Here is a 17,936-nt window from a genome sequence, read left to right as displayed (position 1 = left end):
ATGCGTATGAATAATTTCCCAGCCATTTGAGCATGCCTTGATATCTTTGGAACATTCACGCTCATGAGCAATCAGACATTTGTACCATATTACCAACGACCTGGTAACTCTCCATCTTTCCTGTAACTGTATATTGGCGGGGGGGGGGGGGGGGTACAGTTAATGATACTGGTCAGACTGGGAATGCCACTAGCACAATATGCTTTAGGTGTGACACTTTTTTCTGAACACAACAAATGATCAAAGTCTTTACCTGTTGTCACCTTTTTTCAGACAGCGAATACACAACGGGGAATGGCTGAGCAAACACAGACGGGCCTCCTCCTCCCTGCACGGAGGGGTCCGCAGGTGGCACAGCCCACAGATGATAAGTGTATTACTACACCGACACCTCTTTGAAGTTCTTGTAGAGAAAAATAAAGCTATAATTATGCCAATGAGCAGAAGAAACGCATTTGTTCAAATCAGCGCTACAATTATTCTTTAAAATCTGTAGCACTTGTAATAAGCTTCAACGTCTACGGATGACCTAAGATGGTATAGCAGATAAGACTGTACAGTCTGGGCTAGGAGATCATACCATGGTGACTACACTCGTCCTCCTTGTAGGCTCCACTCCTGCTATGGCTTCATTTCCATCCCAACACTCTGCAGGCTTGTGAGATCCCATGTATTATAAGCAGACAGTCCTCTACAACAGTGGTTCTCAACCCTGTCCTCAAGTCCCCCCAACAGGCCATGTTTTGGGGATTTCTCTTAGATAAAATAGCTGTCCAAAATACCAAGCCATTGACTCTGATTTAAAGCACATGTGCAAGATAAAGGAAAACCTGAAAACGTGGCCTGTTGGAGGTACTTGAGGACCAAGGTTGAGAATCACTGATCTACAACATGGCTGTGCAACCCATATGCCGCGTACACACGATTGGACTTTTGACCGGGCAAAACTCCGTTGGAATTTCGGACGGAAAAATAAAGAACCTGCCCTCTATCTAAGTCCGTCAGAAATTCCAACAGAAAAAGACCGATGGGGCATACACGCGGTCAGAACATCCGAAGAAAAGCTCCCATCTGACTTTTTCCATCGGAAATTCTGACCGTGTGTACGCGGCAATAGAGTTAGACATGATAGCAGATGATCACGCCAAAACTCCAATGCCGCGTACACACGATCGGATTTTCCGTCGGAAAAAACATCCGTTCAAGCTTGGCTTGCATACACACGGTCACACAAACGTTCTCTGAACTTTCGTCCGTCAAAAACGCGGTGACGTACAACACTACGACGAGCCGAGAAAATTAAGTTCAATGCTTCCGAGCATGCGTCAAATTGTTTCCGAGCATGCGTCGGAATTTTGCGCGTCGGAATTGCTACAGATGATCGGATTTTCCGATAGGATTTTTTTCCGTCTGAAAATTTGAGAACCAGCTCTCAATCTTTTGTTGGTGGAAATTCGATACCAAAAGTCCGATGAAGCATACACACGGTCGGAATTTCCGTTCAAAAGCTCACATCGGACTTTTGCTGTTGGGATTTCCGATCCTGTGCACGGGGCATAATGCTTGGTCACACATGTCCTGCTGTGGCTTGCAGTCTGGAGTGCGCTGCGGTTTTGTTCACCGGTTCAGGTGCAAATTTGTACTTGAATTCGCACCTAAACCGAACCCAAGATGGCACAGGACCAGTTTCAGAAAATGACAGTGGCTGCCCTGGACACGTGAACCAGCTCCATTAAAAGTCGATCCCATTCACATGTTATGCAAATCGGATACGGTTAAAAACGCATCCAAGTCGCATATACGTGAACCGAGCCTAAATCTTAACCCAGGAACACATATGTAATATATTGCAGCTCACCAGTCTTAGATGTGGTGGCTGCATTTGTTTTATTTTTTTCAAGTTACACATACAAGAACAGAAAATAAAAATCTTGATCCTGCCAGAAATCCAATGCCCTTGTAACGTCCTGAGCATTAATTGAAATATCAAACAAGGTCATCAGCCTCCTCTATTTATTTCTGTGGGCTAGAGAACACCACCTTCCTATGTTATGGAGATGAGACATATACTACGGACAACGCTGCTCCTCCACCACTGCAGTAAAGTAATGAGCGTTGTCACTGTAGGAAAGTAAGTGTGTTACTGGCAGAATCACCAGGTGAAAATCAAAGAAAAAAGGCCTGAAAAGGGTAAAACCAAGGCCACCACCACATATATTATATTACATTTTTCTTCTGGGGTTTCTTTTTTTTTTTTAATAAAATAAAAACAAATCGAGCAGAGAGCGTGGATGCCCCTCTAAAGGCTTGATTCACACCTATGCAGGTTGCAATTTGCATATTCCGGGTGCATTTTGCGTTTTTCAACAGATATTTTTGATCCATGACTTCAATTGAACTAAAAACCAGAAAAAAAGTCCTTTACATTAAAATGCACAGATATGAACTACATCCATAGGAAATCATGTTAAATGGACTGTAGTGTGTTTCTGCAAAACTGAAAACGCACTAAAAAATGCATAGGTGTGAACCAGGCCTTAGTGTATACCAAGAGATGGAAGAAATTGTCTAAGAAACGAGCTGTAATGGTGAACACAATGCTATACCATTCATACTACTGGAGGGATAGACAGAACTTACATTTGTACATTTCAGCAGTTACCGTATATACAGTGGGTTTCAATGGTCCTCTGGCACCCCCTATTGACCAGTAATAGAAATATCACTGTTATGGACAGATTGAGAATCTGAGATAGTGTTGTTTTTAAGTAGCGTCAGACTGCCCTCTAGAGGCCAACTGCAATATGACCACCCTTCCCTTTTGGCACAAGAAATACATTGTTTATGTACATTTTTCACAAGATTTTATTTAAAAGTAAACATTTTCTGAAGCAAATAAGCCACCCGTGATCCTGTGACTGTGGACTTTCTAAAAAGGTTATAACTATCCCTTAAATCATCCAAAATAAGAAATACCTTTAGTTAATGGATCACCCTCTTCCTCCATGTGAATGCTCCAGCCTAGCTCTTTAATGTTTAGATATTAGAAGTTTTTGTTTTATCAATAAAGACTTATTTTTTATTTTGCCTTTTCTGGATCTGTCCGCTTAGGTCAGGGGTGTCAAACTCAATTTTTATTGTGGGCCGCATCAGCATTATGATTGTTCTCAAAAGGGCCGGTTGTATCTGTAAGATTAGATGTCCAGCGCATCCCCTCCCCTTACATTAGATGTCAAGAGCCACCCAACTATCAGAAGTTGAGTCCCCCACTCTCCATTACATCACAGTGCACCCCCCTTTCCTTATGCTGCTGCTGGGAAGAAGCTGGGTGCATTGCTTGAATGCAGAAAGTAAGGGTCTGGAGGAGGACCAGAGGAGGGCTGGAGCTCTCCTGCAGCTGCAGAAGAGGTGCGAGGGCCACATGAAATGGCCTGGAGGGCCGGATTCGGCCCGCGGGCCTTGTGCTTGACACCTGTGGCTTAGGTGATCTACATCACTAGGACATCTCATTGAATCCTGGGATATCGGTGTCATCCATCCCAGGAGTCAACGGCCATCCTCTTGATGCTTGTGGCATCGCATTATTTCAACTCTTTGAGTCGCACAGTGCGATTACTGCACAGGCACGAGAACAAAATGTGCATGCTGGGTAGCTAGCTGCACAAAACCCTAGAAGTTAAAGAGCCTCAGCTTCGGGTGCCCTTGTGATGGTTGCCAACAGACTTCATTTCTGAACTAATCAACCTCATATGTAACCAGTAAACACTAAATTTTCTTTGAAAAAAAATAATAAAATATAGCAAAATTGCTCCCTAAGCTTACTGAAGAAGGATTTATTAAGATTTACATTAGGAGACTGTAGATTCTCTTTAGGTCACTAACCTGGAACATGTATGCAAGTATTCCTGACCTGCACCCTATTTTTTTACGAGATGGAAGCGATCGGTCTGGTAAAACTAGCGTTCGTATTGGAGACAGCACATGCGTCACGCTGTAATGGACTGAAAAGCACAAGGCTGAAAAGCGCGAATCGTCTCTCACCAAACTTCTACTAGGTAACAATGTATCACCAGCAAAAGGTTCAGCCACCTGCCATGGCTCTAAAGCTAAAAATCGATACTCAAATCTGGGTTACAACAAGTATAAGCTAAATAATACCAGGCCCATCAAGCGTACTAACTAGGTGACGGGAGACCACAGGGACCCCATAAACACTAAGGGGCCCAAATATAAAGTAAGGGTATGGCCTTACCACCACCAAACAAAGGCTTTAAAAATTTAAATTTATAAAACAAAGCACTGTACTTTACAAAAGTGTTTAGTGCTTTGTTTACTCTGATGTAAACAAAGCCCCATTCCAATGAACGAGTGCAAATAAAGCCGAGAGGAGGAAACCACGGTCAAAGAATCAGTCAGTCATGTGACCGGCATCTCCACCAATCACAATTTTCTCAACATTGTAATACAGAGTACACTCTTCGGGACACCAAGGCCTACATTTCATGAATGGAGCCTAAAATGTTGGTTCAATGTGGATCTAAAGCTGAACTTAAAGGAGTTGTAAATACAATTTTTTTTTTTTTGCTGAAATGACTGTTTACAGGGTATAGAGACATAATAGTTAACTGATTCCTTTTAAAAACGATTAAAAACAGATAAAAATCAATCATATAATGTACTTGTAGTTTCTAGTTTCGTTTTTGCATATTGTTTCCTGCTTCTGTGATGTACAGAGCCACAGAGCCAATACAGGGCAGTGATGGTTTGGAAAACGAAACTGACTGGTGCTGAGGGGTTTTAGACACACAGTAATCACACCTGACCACAGAGAGAAAGTTCCCAGCACTGTGGTCATCAGGAAACAGACAACCAGGTAGTGTAGAGATCAGAGAAGAATTACAGCAACTTGAGAGCAAAAACGAACAATGAGGACATGAAAACAGCACTGCATTAAGGTAAAGGAAGCTATTAAGATAAAAAAAATGTTTCCTTTACAAACCCTTTAAGTTCTGCTGTAAGAAACAGCAAGCAGGCAGGCTTTTATCACAGAAGAGACTTGCACTGTCACTTCGGTAACAAAATGCCCCTACCTGCCTTTTTTCTGTCTTCTCCGGTGCTGTAAACTGAGCTGCGCATGCACAGAGCAGCTTACAGTGCCGTGCAAATCTCTTACTGTCAGAATGACTAGCTTTTGTGCATACGCTGGCCAATGAAGAGGCACGAAGACTGGCATTCAGAAGAAGATGGCACCGGTAAAGGACCACTGGACAGGTAAGTATTCACCCTTTAATAATGCAGTGCCCTGCAGAGAGTGGCTACGTTCAGTAAGTTTGTGCTTTAAAATGGACTTGTAAGAAGGATATTTACACATTCTTACCAAGCAGTAATGAACTTTAGGTATGATCCCTGTATCTATTTGTCCTAGTTACTGTTGTCACCAAAAACATGAGGGGAAAGTGAAAATGAGGAGTTGTCACCAGAATGGGAGGTAAGGGGAATCATCCTAATGGGGACACCTGTTACAAATGACAACTGTCTAAGAGTGGAATCTCCCCTTTGTAGAGATTCTCTCACACTTCCTGTTGCATCCCCAGGACAGGAAATGTAGAGAAATCTCCCCAATAGGACACAGATAGCAAAAAAAACAAAACAAAAAAAAAACTGTATTATTACCCTTCCTTAAAGGAGTTGTAAAGGAAATGTTTTTTTTTTGCCTAAAATTAATGTCTGCAAGGTAGACAGACAGAATAGTGTAATGATTCTGTTAAAAAACGAGTAAATACCTATTCAATTCCTTCACCTATATCACCTCCGGCGTTCTAGTTTCTGTTCTCTCATTCACTTCCTGGTTTGCATCGCTCGTTCATGTAAGAACTACATTTCCCAGTATGCATTGCGGCACGCCCAGTAATTCACACCTCCTTGAAGTCTCTAACACGTAGAGAGCGTCCTGCCGCACAGATGTAGTTCCCAGGAGGGGGTGAGCACATTACTGACCACCGCAGTAAATCCTCCCTTCACGGTGGTCAGTAAAATCAGACAAGCAGGAAGTGAACAGAACAGAGAAGAAATAGAGCAACTTCTGAGCAAACGCGAACAATGAGGAAGTGAAAAGAGGAATGTCTGCAGGTAAAGGATGCTTATTATGAAAGATTTTTTTTTTCCTTTACAACCCCTTTAATTTATCCCCCAAAACATTCATACATTTTAAGTTCCCCCCAAACCACAGGTGGAGTCTTTTGTGGTAACCTTAAACTATCCATACACTAGTAGATTTTTGAGGGAACATTTGTACAAAAAAATTTAGGAAATTTCTCAGAACATTTGATGGCTAGACAAATGTCCTTCCAAAGTACAACATTTTGTTTGCTTTAACAATTGATTTTGGAAAAAATTTACTTTCCTGAACGAAAACCATATTCACTGTCAAAAATTCATTTGTTGAGGAACATCTTTTTCATCCTGTCCCTTCAAATGTATGTATTACTGAAGTCAAAAAATGAACAGAGTTTCTTACCAATGATTAGAAAATTGAATGATTATTCTTAAAATGAAAAATGTTGAATGAAATTCTGTATGGCCAGCTTGGGATTGAGCATCCTGCCCCCTCCCATCCCTAATAGAACAGATCAGGCCGCTGAGGACTACCCCAGGGGGTGGTGATGAGCGCCACAGACATCAAAATCATTTGTAGCGCAGGGAAATGCACCAGCTTACTTATCCTTGACATGGACAGCCAAGTGTTAACGGCACGTGTTCTGGGTGAATCGCCCACAAAACGCAGAGTGGTCCCAGCGGACAGCTAATTTCATCCACTTTACTATTGTGTAATAAGAGATCAAACTGCTACGTTTCTAATGAGCTCAATACATACAACACCCTACAGCTGAGATAAACTAAGTGGACCTGTTGTGATAGACCACCCAGGAACATCAGATCACACTCAGCCATACGGTGTTCTTCAGAACGGTCGATTTTATGAGCTGTCCTCATTCTCGGAAATACGCAAACACAAAACATTACAAAATGCAGGTTACCAAAATGGTGCCTTTGAATTAAATAAATGGCATGTTTGCTATGCAATTGTCCATTTTTTTAAGACCGCAGATCAGTCCCACCATAGAACAACATTCCACTTCAACAGATCAGGAATCTCGGCGACAGCAGGTGTTGCAAGGAGCGCTTCTGATACTCAACAATAAAATCAATATGTGACATTATATGTATCTAATATCAGTGTAAAGCATGGGTGCCCGCCAGTTGCTGTGGAACTACAAGTCCCATGAGGCATTGCAAGGCTGACAGTTACAAGCATGACTCTCAAAGGCAGAGGCATGATGGGACTTGTAGTTCAGCACCCATGATGTATAGCCTCGGGGGGCAGATCCTACACCCAACAATTGGTAACAGATTTGTCGTAGGATCCCCTGCCAATTCATTTAGAAGCACCTTAAAGTGCGATCATCATCGGATCGATTTTTAATTCATTTTGAGCCGATATCAAATCCAGATCGATAAACTGATTGATTTTGTGCCATCAAAAGTGGATTTCCGGTCTTCAAAACACAGAAGCAAAGCTTTGAAGCTGAACATTGACAGATCAATTAAAATACTGTCGTGCAATTTGGTTGTGGCGTCTTCAATGTGCAAATTCTTTTAACCATTAGGATCAAGTAATGGAAATCATTCATTTAGATCTGTATGTGTGTGGGCACCATCACCCTGCTAGAAGTGACAGATACAAAGACAGCAGACGCTGCAGCTTTGCATGGAATCCCCCTCATCACCGGTACAAGCTCATGCAATCATTGACTTACCTTTATGATATCGGTAACTGGGTTCCTTCAAGTGCAAGTGGAAGGCGAAGCCCAGGGACATGAGGGCGCACAGGCAGTTGGTAAAGGTCAGGGTTGAGGCTGTCATGCTGCCGGTGAGAGCAGGTAAAGTGCAGCAGCCGGGAGGTAAGGCACTGCAGTACAGCCTCTGTATACAGCGATGTGACTGTGAGCTCAGACTGTGTGGGCAGCCGGGAACTCTCCTCTCTTCCCACGCACTGCTACTGGGCAGCAGCCAATCACAGCTCACAGCATCAGCGAAAGGGGAGCAAACTACCTCTGACACATCAACAAAACCTGGAGGACCCCGGCTTTACCCAGACACAGATAATGCAGCATTGATGACGTACCATGGAGCAGCCAGGCGTATAGACATAGGGGCCCATTCACTAAGCTGCAAGGATTATTTCACGTTATACATTTTTCTCCATAAAATATTCAAACGCATTCAGAAAACGTAAACAGCTGCAGAATCTGCAAGTTCTTGTTATTTTTATCTCCAATTTATGGCCAATTATGATCTAAGCATGTACGTAGAAGGGCGTTTCTTGTAGCATTAGGCAGGTGCGTTGTCATGCGTCAAAGTGAATGGCGAGCATTTGGACGCACGCATTTCATTTAGAGTGCATTGGGTTAACAGGCATTGGCCGAGGCTTGTCAATAGGGTTGCCCCAATGCCGATACAGAGTATTTTCACCAGTATGCATGAAAATGATCCAATACCGAAACTGATACTTTGCGGTGCGATTTGCAACGATACAAAACAAATGGGCTTTAGGCCAAGTTCACACTTGTGCAATGACAGACATCGCATGCAATTCGCACCGCATTGCTGTGCAGATCACATGCAATGCAAATTCAACCATACAAACTGTATGGCTGAAATCTCATCACATTTGCACCAAAATGGCACAGGACCCTTTTTTTTGTTGTTTCGCACCGGAATTGGATCACATGGGTGTTCACACCTATTCGATCCGATTCCTGCACCATTTGTCAGCTCTGACTGCGATCTGCGAACCGATCTGGGAGTGTCAGCGGTTCACAATGTCCGTGTGAACCGCCGGCGAGTGACATACAATGCGGGAACCCACACTGGAATAGTCTGGGTTCCACATCGCATTTGTCTAATTGCACTGCAAAAAATTGCATGCGTTTTGAACAGGAATGCGTTTTGACTCCTGTCCAAATCACATACATTTTCCCACACCACTTCTGTGTAAACCCAGGCTGAAATCACTATGACAAGCCTGGGTTCACACAGGAGCAGTGGGGGAACTGCATGCAATTCGGACAGGAATCGCACCGGATTTCTGTTCAACTCGCATGAGATTCTATGCAGTGCGATTTGAGCCCATCAAACTGTATGGGCCCAAATCGCACCTCACAGTATCGGTACTCAGCATCGTCGAGTACTTGAACGGAAGTCATAGTACTCATACACACCGATTGAAAAAGGGTATCGGTGCGACCCTAATTTAGAATTTGCGGTGGATGGGGTTAACAGGCAATGGACCAAGGATAGTCAATACCTGTTGAGAACCCATCAAAACACACGGCAGTACTGCCACGGGAACAGCGTCTATCTTTATTATCGGGAATCGTGAACCATGCGTATTAGCGCATCAGAAAGCGGATAAACGGCACAGTTTAGTGGGCCCTGAACCTTTCTGTTCTGCTCATAGAATCAAATGAGTGACACAAGAGGCTGGAGGTATTTTAAAAGAGAAGTGCAGGTTTACAAAAAACAAACAAACATACATTCTCATCTAAATGGCTGCAACATGGATCCAAAATGCAGCTGTTCCCCACCTCCTCTATACTGAGAACCGATCGATCTAAGACTGCCGATTACTCAGTTCTCGGTCTGCTCTAAGCACACTGGATTATTTCCTATGTCATCTCGTGTCCATTTTCCTCTAGATGGCGCTTACAGTCATACAAAAATAATCATAATAAACAAAATACGGGGACTTTTTGTTGCGGCCTTGTTTGTCACATTCATACAGCAAATCGACTCCAATTTGTCCAACAGATGAACAGCAAATAAAACGTGATTTGGTACCCTGTAGAGGTCTGTGCAGAATAATTACGGCTTTTCCCCTGTTTCGGGATGGTCTGTGAATGGCTCCTCCTCTTTCTGCCATTGCCATACACGTATGGGGTCATGTGACCCCAGATTCTGCTCCGGCTATCACAAGTGAACTAAAAAAACATTAGTCCAACATGATACGGCTAATAAGATGTTGTAGCTGTCCAAACTGATCATTTTCTAATGAACAAACACGCACTGTGAACTTTGGCAAAATTATAGCATTTGCTGCTCCAACGCATGGAATGAATGGGGTGACCCCCATAGAAGATCAGGTGCTCAATGCCAAGGGGCTCATCCTATCTGCACACATGCAAAGAAAAAGACCAGGTGCACTTCAAACACTGCTAACTTTATTTAACTGGACAACATGAGAGTCTCTGCCTGGGACCTCCTCCATTGATGCATTTTATTCACATGGCTGGGTCCAATCTTAACGAAGTTCATATTTTTGAAAATAAATAAACAAAATAAATGTACATATTTTTGCAGGAAAAAAATTGCATTTATGATTTTTTTCAGAAAACCCTGCAGAGCCTTGCACCCATTAACAATAAATCACAGGTGCAAAGTGAAGTTCCTGCAGACACTGCCTCCAGCTTTCCTGCCCATACTTGCTGGAAGTATCAATGAACTACGAGAGTGCTCATCAGTGCCCTCCCAGTTCATTGAGAACCACAAGTCGTCTGCTGCGGTGCCAGAACCTACTTGTAGTTCTCTCATTCACAGATGACGTTTTTAAAATGTGTCTGCGGGTTCCACGAGAGGATCTCCCACCTACTGTCACAGGGGTAGGGAATCATGAGGTGCAGACCTGGAGCAGGCTACCCGTCACATCCTAAATATTGGGGTAATGTTCAACATGCTCCAAAGGATGAACTTAGCCTGTAAGCCCAGCCTTGTGAGTAAAATGTGTCAGAGGAGGAGATTCCAGGAAGGGACTCTGTTCATGTTGTCAGAATAAATGAATTTTCTTCAGAGTGCAGCTAGTCTCTTCCTTTGGATTTGTGCACTCTGTGGGGCACAGGACGAGACCCCGCTGGTGTTTGCAGTTGATCTTCTATGAAAGTGATGCCTGGGAGCAGCATACCCTATACTACCATTAAAGGGGTCGTAAAGGCTTTGTTTTTTATTTTCTAAATAGGTTCCTTTAAGCTAGTGCATTATTGGTTCACAGCGTCTCCCCGCAGAGTTGTAGTCCCAAGCACGCTGACTAACCCCCCAGCCACAACAGCCCGGATGATAGGGACAAGCTTACTGAGGAGGAACAGGAAGTGAGAAATTCAGACAACGAAAAAAAAAACATTTAGAAGTGAAATCGAAGGAAAAGGTAAGTGAACCAACAATGCACTAACTTAAAGCGGAGCTCCGCCGTAAAAAAAAATATTAAAAGCCAGCAGCTAAAAATACTGCAGCTGCCAACTTAAATGGACACTTACCTGTCCTGGAGTCCAGTGACGTCGGCAGCAGAAGACGAGCAACCTCTCGTCTCTCGGCTGCCCCCACCGCCATCATCGATGAGGGAATCAGGAAGTGAAGCGTTGCAGCTTCACTGCCCGGTTCCCTACTGCGCGAGTCGCGCTGCGCCTTCCTCACTGTTCCCCACGCTGTGTTCTGGGAGCCGTGTGTTTCCCAGAACACAACAGGGGGGGGGTGGCGGGGGTCACAGGAACTGATGTACTGCCCACAGGTGCCCGCAGAGTCTATGCCCGGAAGTGGGTGCAAATGCACAGGTATCTGCACCCCCCTCCCCTGAAAGGTGGCAATTGTGGCACCAGAGGGGGGGAGGAGTGCGATGAGCGGAAGTTCCACTTTAGGGTGGGGCTCCACTTTAAAGGAACCTATTTAGAAAATAAAAAATGAACTTTTACAACCCCTTTAAGCCCAGCCCTGCGGGTGACGAGGAGATTCCAGGTGAACTCGGTTTTCATGTTCTCTGGATAAATAAAGTTACTAGTATCTGAATTTTGTAAGTGTTTTCCTTTGGATTTACGTGCGCAGAGTTTGCCAATTTCTTCATAGTAGCAAAGTGTTTAACAGGAAAGTTTAGTCTGCAACAGATACAATCTTCTCAATTGCAGCTGCACTGTTGAATTGCCAGTGTAGGAAATACCTACAAATATTGTTACAAAACACTGTCATAACATAGGAACAGCAAATAAATAAACAAAAGTCATGTAAAAACATTGATTCTAGGTAAACATTATAAAAAATAAATAAAAAAAAAAAGCCAAGGTCCAATTGCTGGTCCTAAAGTCACTGGTGAACATGGGCAGATGTGAGCACATATGACCGGGCGTAATCAGTTGTCCTCACGACAAGACGCACGTGTTCCCGTCTCCTCCACCGTGTGATTCAGACCTTGGCCTTCTTCTATTAATACATTCCTGGCCCCGTGCCGCTATCGGCAGATTCTGGGACACAGATTTGTTGTGAAGGAGACAAATCATAATCTTGATGATCAGGACTGATGGCTTTGTCACTCTTCAGTCTGAAGATGGGGGTAGATATCTGGAGGTGGTGGCATCTTTGGATTAGTCACCACATATAGTGAAAGCCGTGGTGCCTGAGGGGGATGCTGAAGTGTGGATGCCAAGAAGAAACACCACAACCTTCAACGCTCATCATAAACTGGAAATACTCCAAATCACCTTAAAGGAGTACTCCAGACCAATATCTTTCTTCCAAGTACAGCAACTACATGATCTGTGGGCAGCCTTCGAGATTTATGGCGGACCTGCCGTGAAGAATACGACTCCGCTTTCTGAGCCTGTATTTATTCCTCTCTGTGACTCTGGGCTTGGTATGCTGCGTTCTCCGGGCTCTATCAAAAAAATAAAAAATCTAGACGTTGTGAAGTTCAAACCGAGCATCAGAATGGGGAAGAAAAGGGATTTAAGAGACTTTGAACGTGGCATGGTTGTTGGTGCCAGACGGGCTGGTCTGAGTATTTTAAAAACTGCTGATCCACTTAGATTTTCATGCACAGCCATTATTCGGGTTTACAGAGAATGGTCCGGAAAAGAGAAAATATCTAATGAGAGGCAGTTGTGTGGAGGAGAATGCCTTGTTGATGTCAGAGGAGAATGGGCAGACTATATGAGATGATAGAAAGACAACATCTCTAAGGAACTTATCCAACACCTTGTTGAATCGATGCCACAAAGAATAAAGGCAGTTCTGAAGGCAAAAGGGGTCAAACCCGGTACAGCAAGGTGTACCTAATAAAGTGTCCGGAGAGTGTATATGGGTGTATACAGGGCTTTTTTTCAGGGGGAACTCAGTTCCACCACCTCTGGCTCAGACCCTTTGGTGCCTGCTTACCACAATCACTTGTAAACACAGAAGTCCAGTTTCTGTGTTTACAAGTGACAGCTCTGCACTCTGTGTGTAGCCACCTGAACTCTGCACTCTGTATGTAATGCAATCCTGGTATTAAATGCCCCTTTAAGACCCTCCTACTGTTTGTGAAATCTGAATGGGGTCGTGGTTAAGTCCCCGCACCTATTTTCTGAGAAAAAAAGCTCTGGGTGTATATATATATATAAACTTTATTTTCTTTGCAGTAAATTTTAATGTTCTTAGACGATGAGGACTACTGAAAAACTACTGCTGCAAAGTTTGTACTACAGCTGAATCCTTTTGGGATGGGTTTGGTCCCCATATATCTCCCGGCTACGAGAGACAGATGGAGAACAAATACAGGTTCTCATTAATGTTTCATAATGCTGTTGTGCCTCCAATGCCCAGGAACACTATAATCCTTTCAATTCATAATACATAACCTGGGACAATGGCTCAGAATCTTCCATGTTAGGCTAATTGTGCTTCTAGAGCTAAACACCGAAAAACAACTTGAGGGAACAGTTTTCCAGATGCTGCAGAGCTGCACGATTCTGGCCACAATGGGAATCACGTTTTTTTTTTTTTTGCTTAGAATAAAGATCACAATTCTCACAATGTAACATCATCTTTTACATTATACAAAAAAATTGGTCTAACTTTACTGTTTATTTTTTTTTTTTTAAGTGTATTTTTTTCCGTAAAAATTGCGTTAGAAAGACCGCTGAGAAAATAGTGCGACATAAAATATTGCAAGAACCACCATTTTATTCTCTAGGTGCTTTGCTAAAATATACATTTTATATATACACAAACACACACACAGTTGTGCTTATAATTTCTCTGCCATTTTTCAGAGAATATGAATGATAACACAAAAACATTTCTTTCACTCATGATTAGCGTTTGGCTGAAGCCATTTATTATCAATCAGCTGTGTTTACTCTTTTTATATCATAATGGCAACAAAAGCTACCCAAATGACCCTGATCAAAAGTTTACACACCCTGGTGATTTTGGCCTGGTAACATGCACACAAGTTGACACAAAGGGGTTTGACTGGCTATTAAAGGTAACCCTCCCCACCTGTGATCTGTTTCCTTGTAATTAGTGTGTGTATAAAAGGTCAGTGAGTTTCTGGACTCCTGACAGACCCTTGCATCTTTCATCCAGTGCTGCAGTGATGTTTCTGGATTCTGAGTCATGGGGAAAGCAAAATAATTGTCAAAGGATCTGCGGGAAGGGGTTGTAAAGGTTCGCGTTTTTTACACCTTAATGCATCCTATGCATTAAGGTGAAAAAACATCCGATGCTTACAGCCCCCCCCCCCCCAATTTAATTACCTGAGCCCTCGAAAGTCCCGCATTGTGAAAACGCTAGCTACTCGGCTCTTCATTGGATGATTGATAGCAGCTCAGCCATTGGCTCCCGCTGCTTTCAATAAAATCAATGACGCGGCAGGCCCGGGGGCGGGGCCAAGTGATACAGACGACGGCTATGGCCGCCGACTGTATCACAGGAGCGGCCCGCAAGCTAACCCCATTCGGAGAGTGTTTCCTAGAAGGGGGTTAGCTCTTGCGGGGGAGGAGCAGAGACAGCCACCAAGGGACCCCAAAAGACGAGGATCGGGGCCACTCTGTGCAAAACAAACTGCACAGTGGAGGTAAGTATAATATGTTTGTTATTTAAAATAAAAATAAACCTTTACAACCCCTTTAAGGCCTCTTGCACACTGCTGCCTAAAATCGCAGTGTTTTCAGACATACAGGCGGATTTTTTTTTTTACTGCTGTAAAAACAGACAATTGTTTTCAATGTGCCTGTACACACAGGAGCATAAACGTACGCTGCATATATGTCAGTTATAAAAACAGAGAAATCTGTAGTGCTGATCATTATTTGTATGCACATGCGCCACGCACACATTGATTAAAATAAAGCTAGAAATGTTTTCACGTATTTGCATACAGATACACGCAAGTGTTAGGGCTCTTTCACACGGAGCGGATCCGTATTGATCTGCCCCGTGTGTGTCCGTCGGCTCAGCTGGGATCATCTGTAAATCCCCGCTGAGCTGTCGGCAGACAGGGTGGTCCCCGCACACTGTACAGAGACCGCCCTGTCTTTTCTCCGCTCTCCCCTATGGGGAATCAGATGAATACGGACCGTGTGTCCGTATTCATTCGATCCATTCCGCCGGACAGAAAAAAAATAGGGTTTTCTTCCGTCCGCAAAAGCGGATGTTTGCGGACGCGGATGTTTGCGGACGTTAGCGGATGCATCATCCGTTAACGTCTGCAATCCCATAGGGATACATTACAAGTCCGTAAACGGACTTGTAAAAAACGGACCGTTTGTCCGTACGTGTGAAAGGGCCCTTGTACAGCCCATCCTGGTGTTTTTTTCTGCCAGGAATGTCAGAGGTTCAAACACCAGCATTATGTGCAGATCAGAATCTCCCGCAACCTCTCCTCTTGTGTCTTGCTACAAAGTTACAATGTACAGTCTGAGTAATCACTGCAGAAGAGAAGACTGAGCAAATGCTTTCTTTTGCCTGTAGCAGACTGAGGACATAATCTTAGCCTAGGAAAAGTCACCTGGCTGAAGGACGGCTATTTTAGATTGAAACAATTTTTCAGGAATAAAAACTGTTTCTGAAAGGTCTAATTTAGGGTTAGGCTGACTAGGATAGGCGATACACCGAGAAAAGGGGAGATTATACTTACATTCAGATTTTTGGTGCTGTAACATCCTATGATGAGTTCTTACTGTGGAAAACAAATTAGTTGCTACCAAACCATACAAGGCACAGAGTCAGACACCAGCGTCAAACCCACCCATAGGAAGCACTGACTTTGCTGCTAATGGCAACTGTGTGCTCCCTTTGATTCTCCTATACGACACTAGAAAAAGGAACCAAATTGGTTGCTATGGGCAACAAGAACAGAACTCCCCTTCAAAGACTTCTGATCATAAAGCAAGGAGAGATACCAAAGCCCCAACAAAACCAACCACTGCCAGAGGGGTCTAGGGAACCACCAAATGCCTTCTCCTCTATCAGATCAATGACACCCACGAGCCGATGACAATTTGTTTGCAAATTTCACATTTAGCTCTGCGCATCTGTCAAGCAATTAGCAGTCTGAGTCATTAAAGCGATCCTGCAATTGTGACTGTACACAGTCTGGCGTGAACCCAGGAGGTGACAGTGTGCTAGATTGGCCACAAGGTGGCACTGCAGAATCAGAAGGCTGGCTGTGTCACGTTAACTTTGATGTAATTTGATGCCGCAATCATCGCAGGATTCAACCATAGGCACATATTATTTCTAAACAGACGGGGAATAAACAACACAATTCCAACAGCTGTAGTGAGACGCCACTGCCTGAGTGAGACTTTACGGTCTACAGAATAATATTTGACAACTTGAAACGTAAAAAAAATTGTGATGTTAAATGACATTATATACACAAACACATTAATATCTCACAAAAGTAAGTACACCCCTCACATTTTTGTAGAATTTTTATCACCAACACCAGCTTTAAGTAGAGAAACAATTCTTTTTTTTTTCAGATCCTCAGAGATTTCTTTGCTATGAGGTGCCATGTTGAACTTCCCGTAACCAGTATGAGAGCGTGAGAGCAATAACACCAAATTTAACACACCTTCTCCCCATTCTCACCTGAGACCTTGTAACACCAACGAGTCACATGACCCCGGTGAGGGAAAATTGCTAATTGGCCCAATTTGGACATTTTCACTTAGGGGTGTACTCACTTTTGTTGCCAGCTGTTTAGACATGAATGGCTGTGTGTTGAGTTATTTTGGAGGGGACAACAAATTTACACTGTTATACAAGCTGTACACTCACTACTTTACATTGTAGCAAAGTGTCATTTCTTCAGTGTTGTCACATGAAAAGATAAAATATTTACAAAAATGGGAGGGGTGTACTCACTTTTTTATACATACACACACACACACATATATATATATATACATATATATATTTATACACACACACACACACATATATTTATTTTGACATTTCCTTACATTGCTGTATATATAATATCAGTGGTGAAGCTACTATTGGTAGTTTAATCCATTACTTTTCCATAGGTCAATGATAATGATGAGTTTACAATACAGCAGTAAAAAATAAAGATGATGACAAAAGTGTTCATTATCCTCTAAGGCCCCGTACACATGAGAGGATATCCGCTGGAAACGGTCCGCCAGACCGTTTCCAGCGGATAAATCCTCTGGCGGATTTGGATCTGATGGCTGTACACACCATCAGATCGAAATCCGCGCGGAATACATCCGCGGTGACGTGTTGCGCCGTCGCCGCGACGATGACGCGGCGACGCTGGAAGGTAAATACTTCCACGCATGCGTCGAATCATTACGACGCATGCGAGGGAGGGGAGCGGACGGACTGATCCGGTGAGTCTGTACAGAAGACCGGATCAGTCCGCTGGACTGGATTCCAGCGGATAGATTTCTTAGCATGCTAAGAAATTTTTATCCGCTGGGAATCCGTCGGCTGGATTTTTATCCGCCGGGAAATGTCCGCTCGGACATACACACGACCGGATCTATCTGCTGGAACTGATCCGCGGATCAATCCCAGCGGATAGATCCGGTCGTCTGTACGAGGCC

At 43.5% G+C, this 17,936-nt stretch overlaps 1 protein-coding gene across 2 annotated transcripts in view; it reads right to left on the bottom strand.

Moving 5' to 3' along the window:
• NPDC1 (neural proliferation, differentiation and control 1) overlaps positions 1-17,936 on the bottom strand; it is a 147,917-nt gene that overhangs the window by 30,436 nt on the left and 99,545 nt on the right. The window contains exon 1 of one of the 2 annotated variants that reach the window (XM_040324464.1): positions 7,818-7,998. The exons of the other annotated variant lie outside the window; for it this stretch is intronic. Coding sequence (XP_040180398.1) covers positions 7,818-7,923 — 106 coding nt within the window. The 5' untranslated portion in view covers positions 7,924-7,998. Of the gene's footprint in view, positions 1-7,817; positions 7,999-17,936 lie in introns of those variants that run through there. 2 annotated transcript variants of the gene reach the window in all.

This window comes from Rana temporaria, chromosome 9 (assembly GCF_905171775.1).
Source record: "Rana temporaria chromosome 9, aRanTem1.1, whole genome shotgun sequence".
Lineage (NCBI taxonomy): Eukaryota > Metazoa > Chordata > Amphibia > Anura > Ranidae > Rana > Rana temporaria.
The sequence above is the reverse complement of the archived record's forward strand: the minus strand, read 5'-3'. Positions and strand labels throughout refer to the sequence as shown.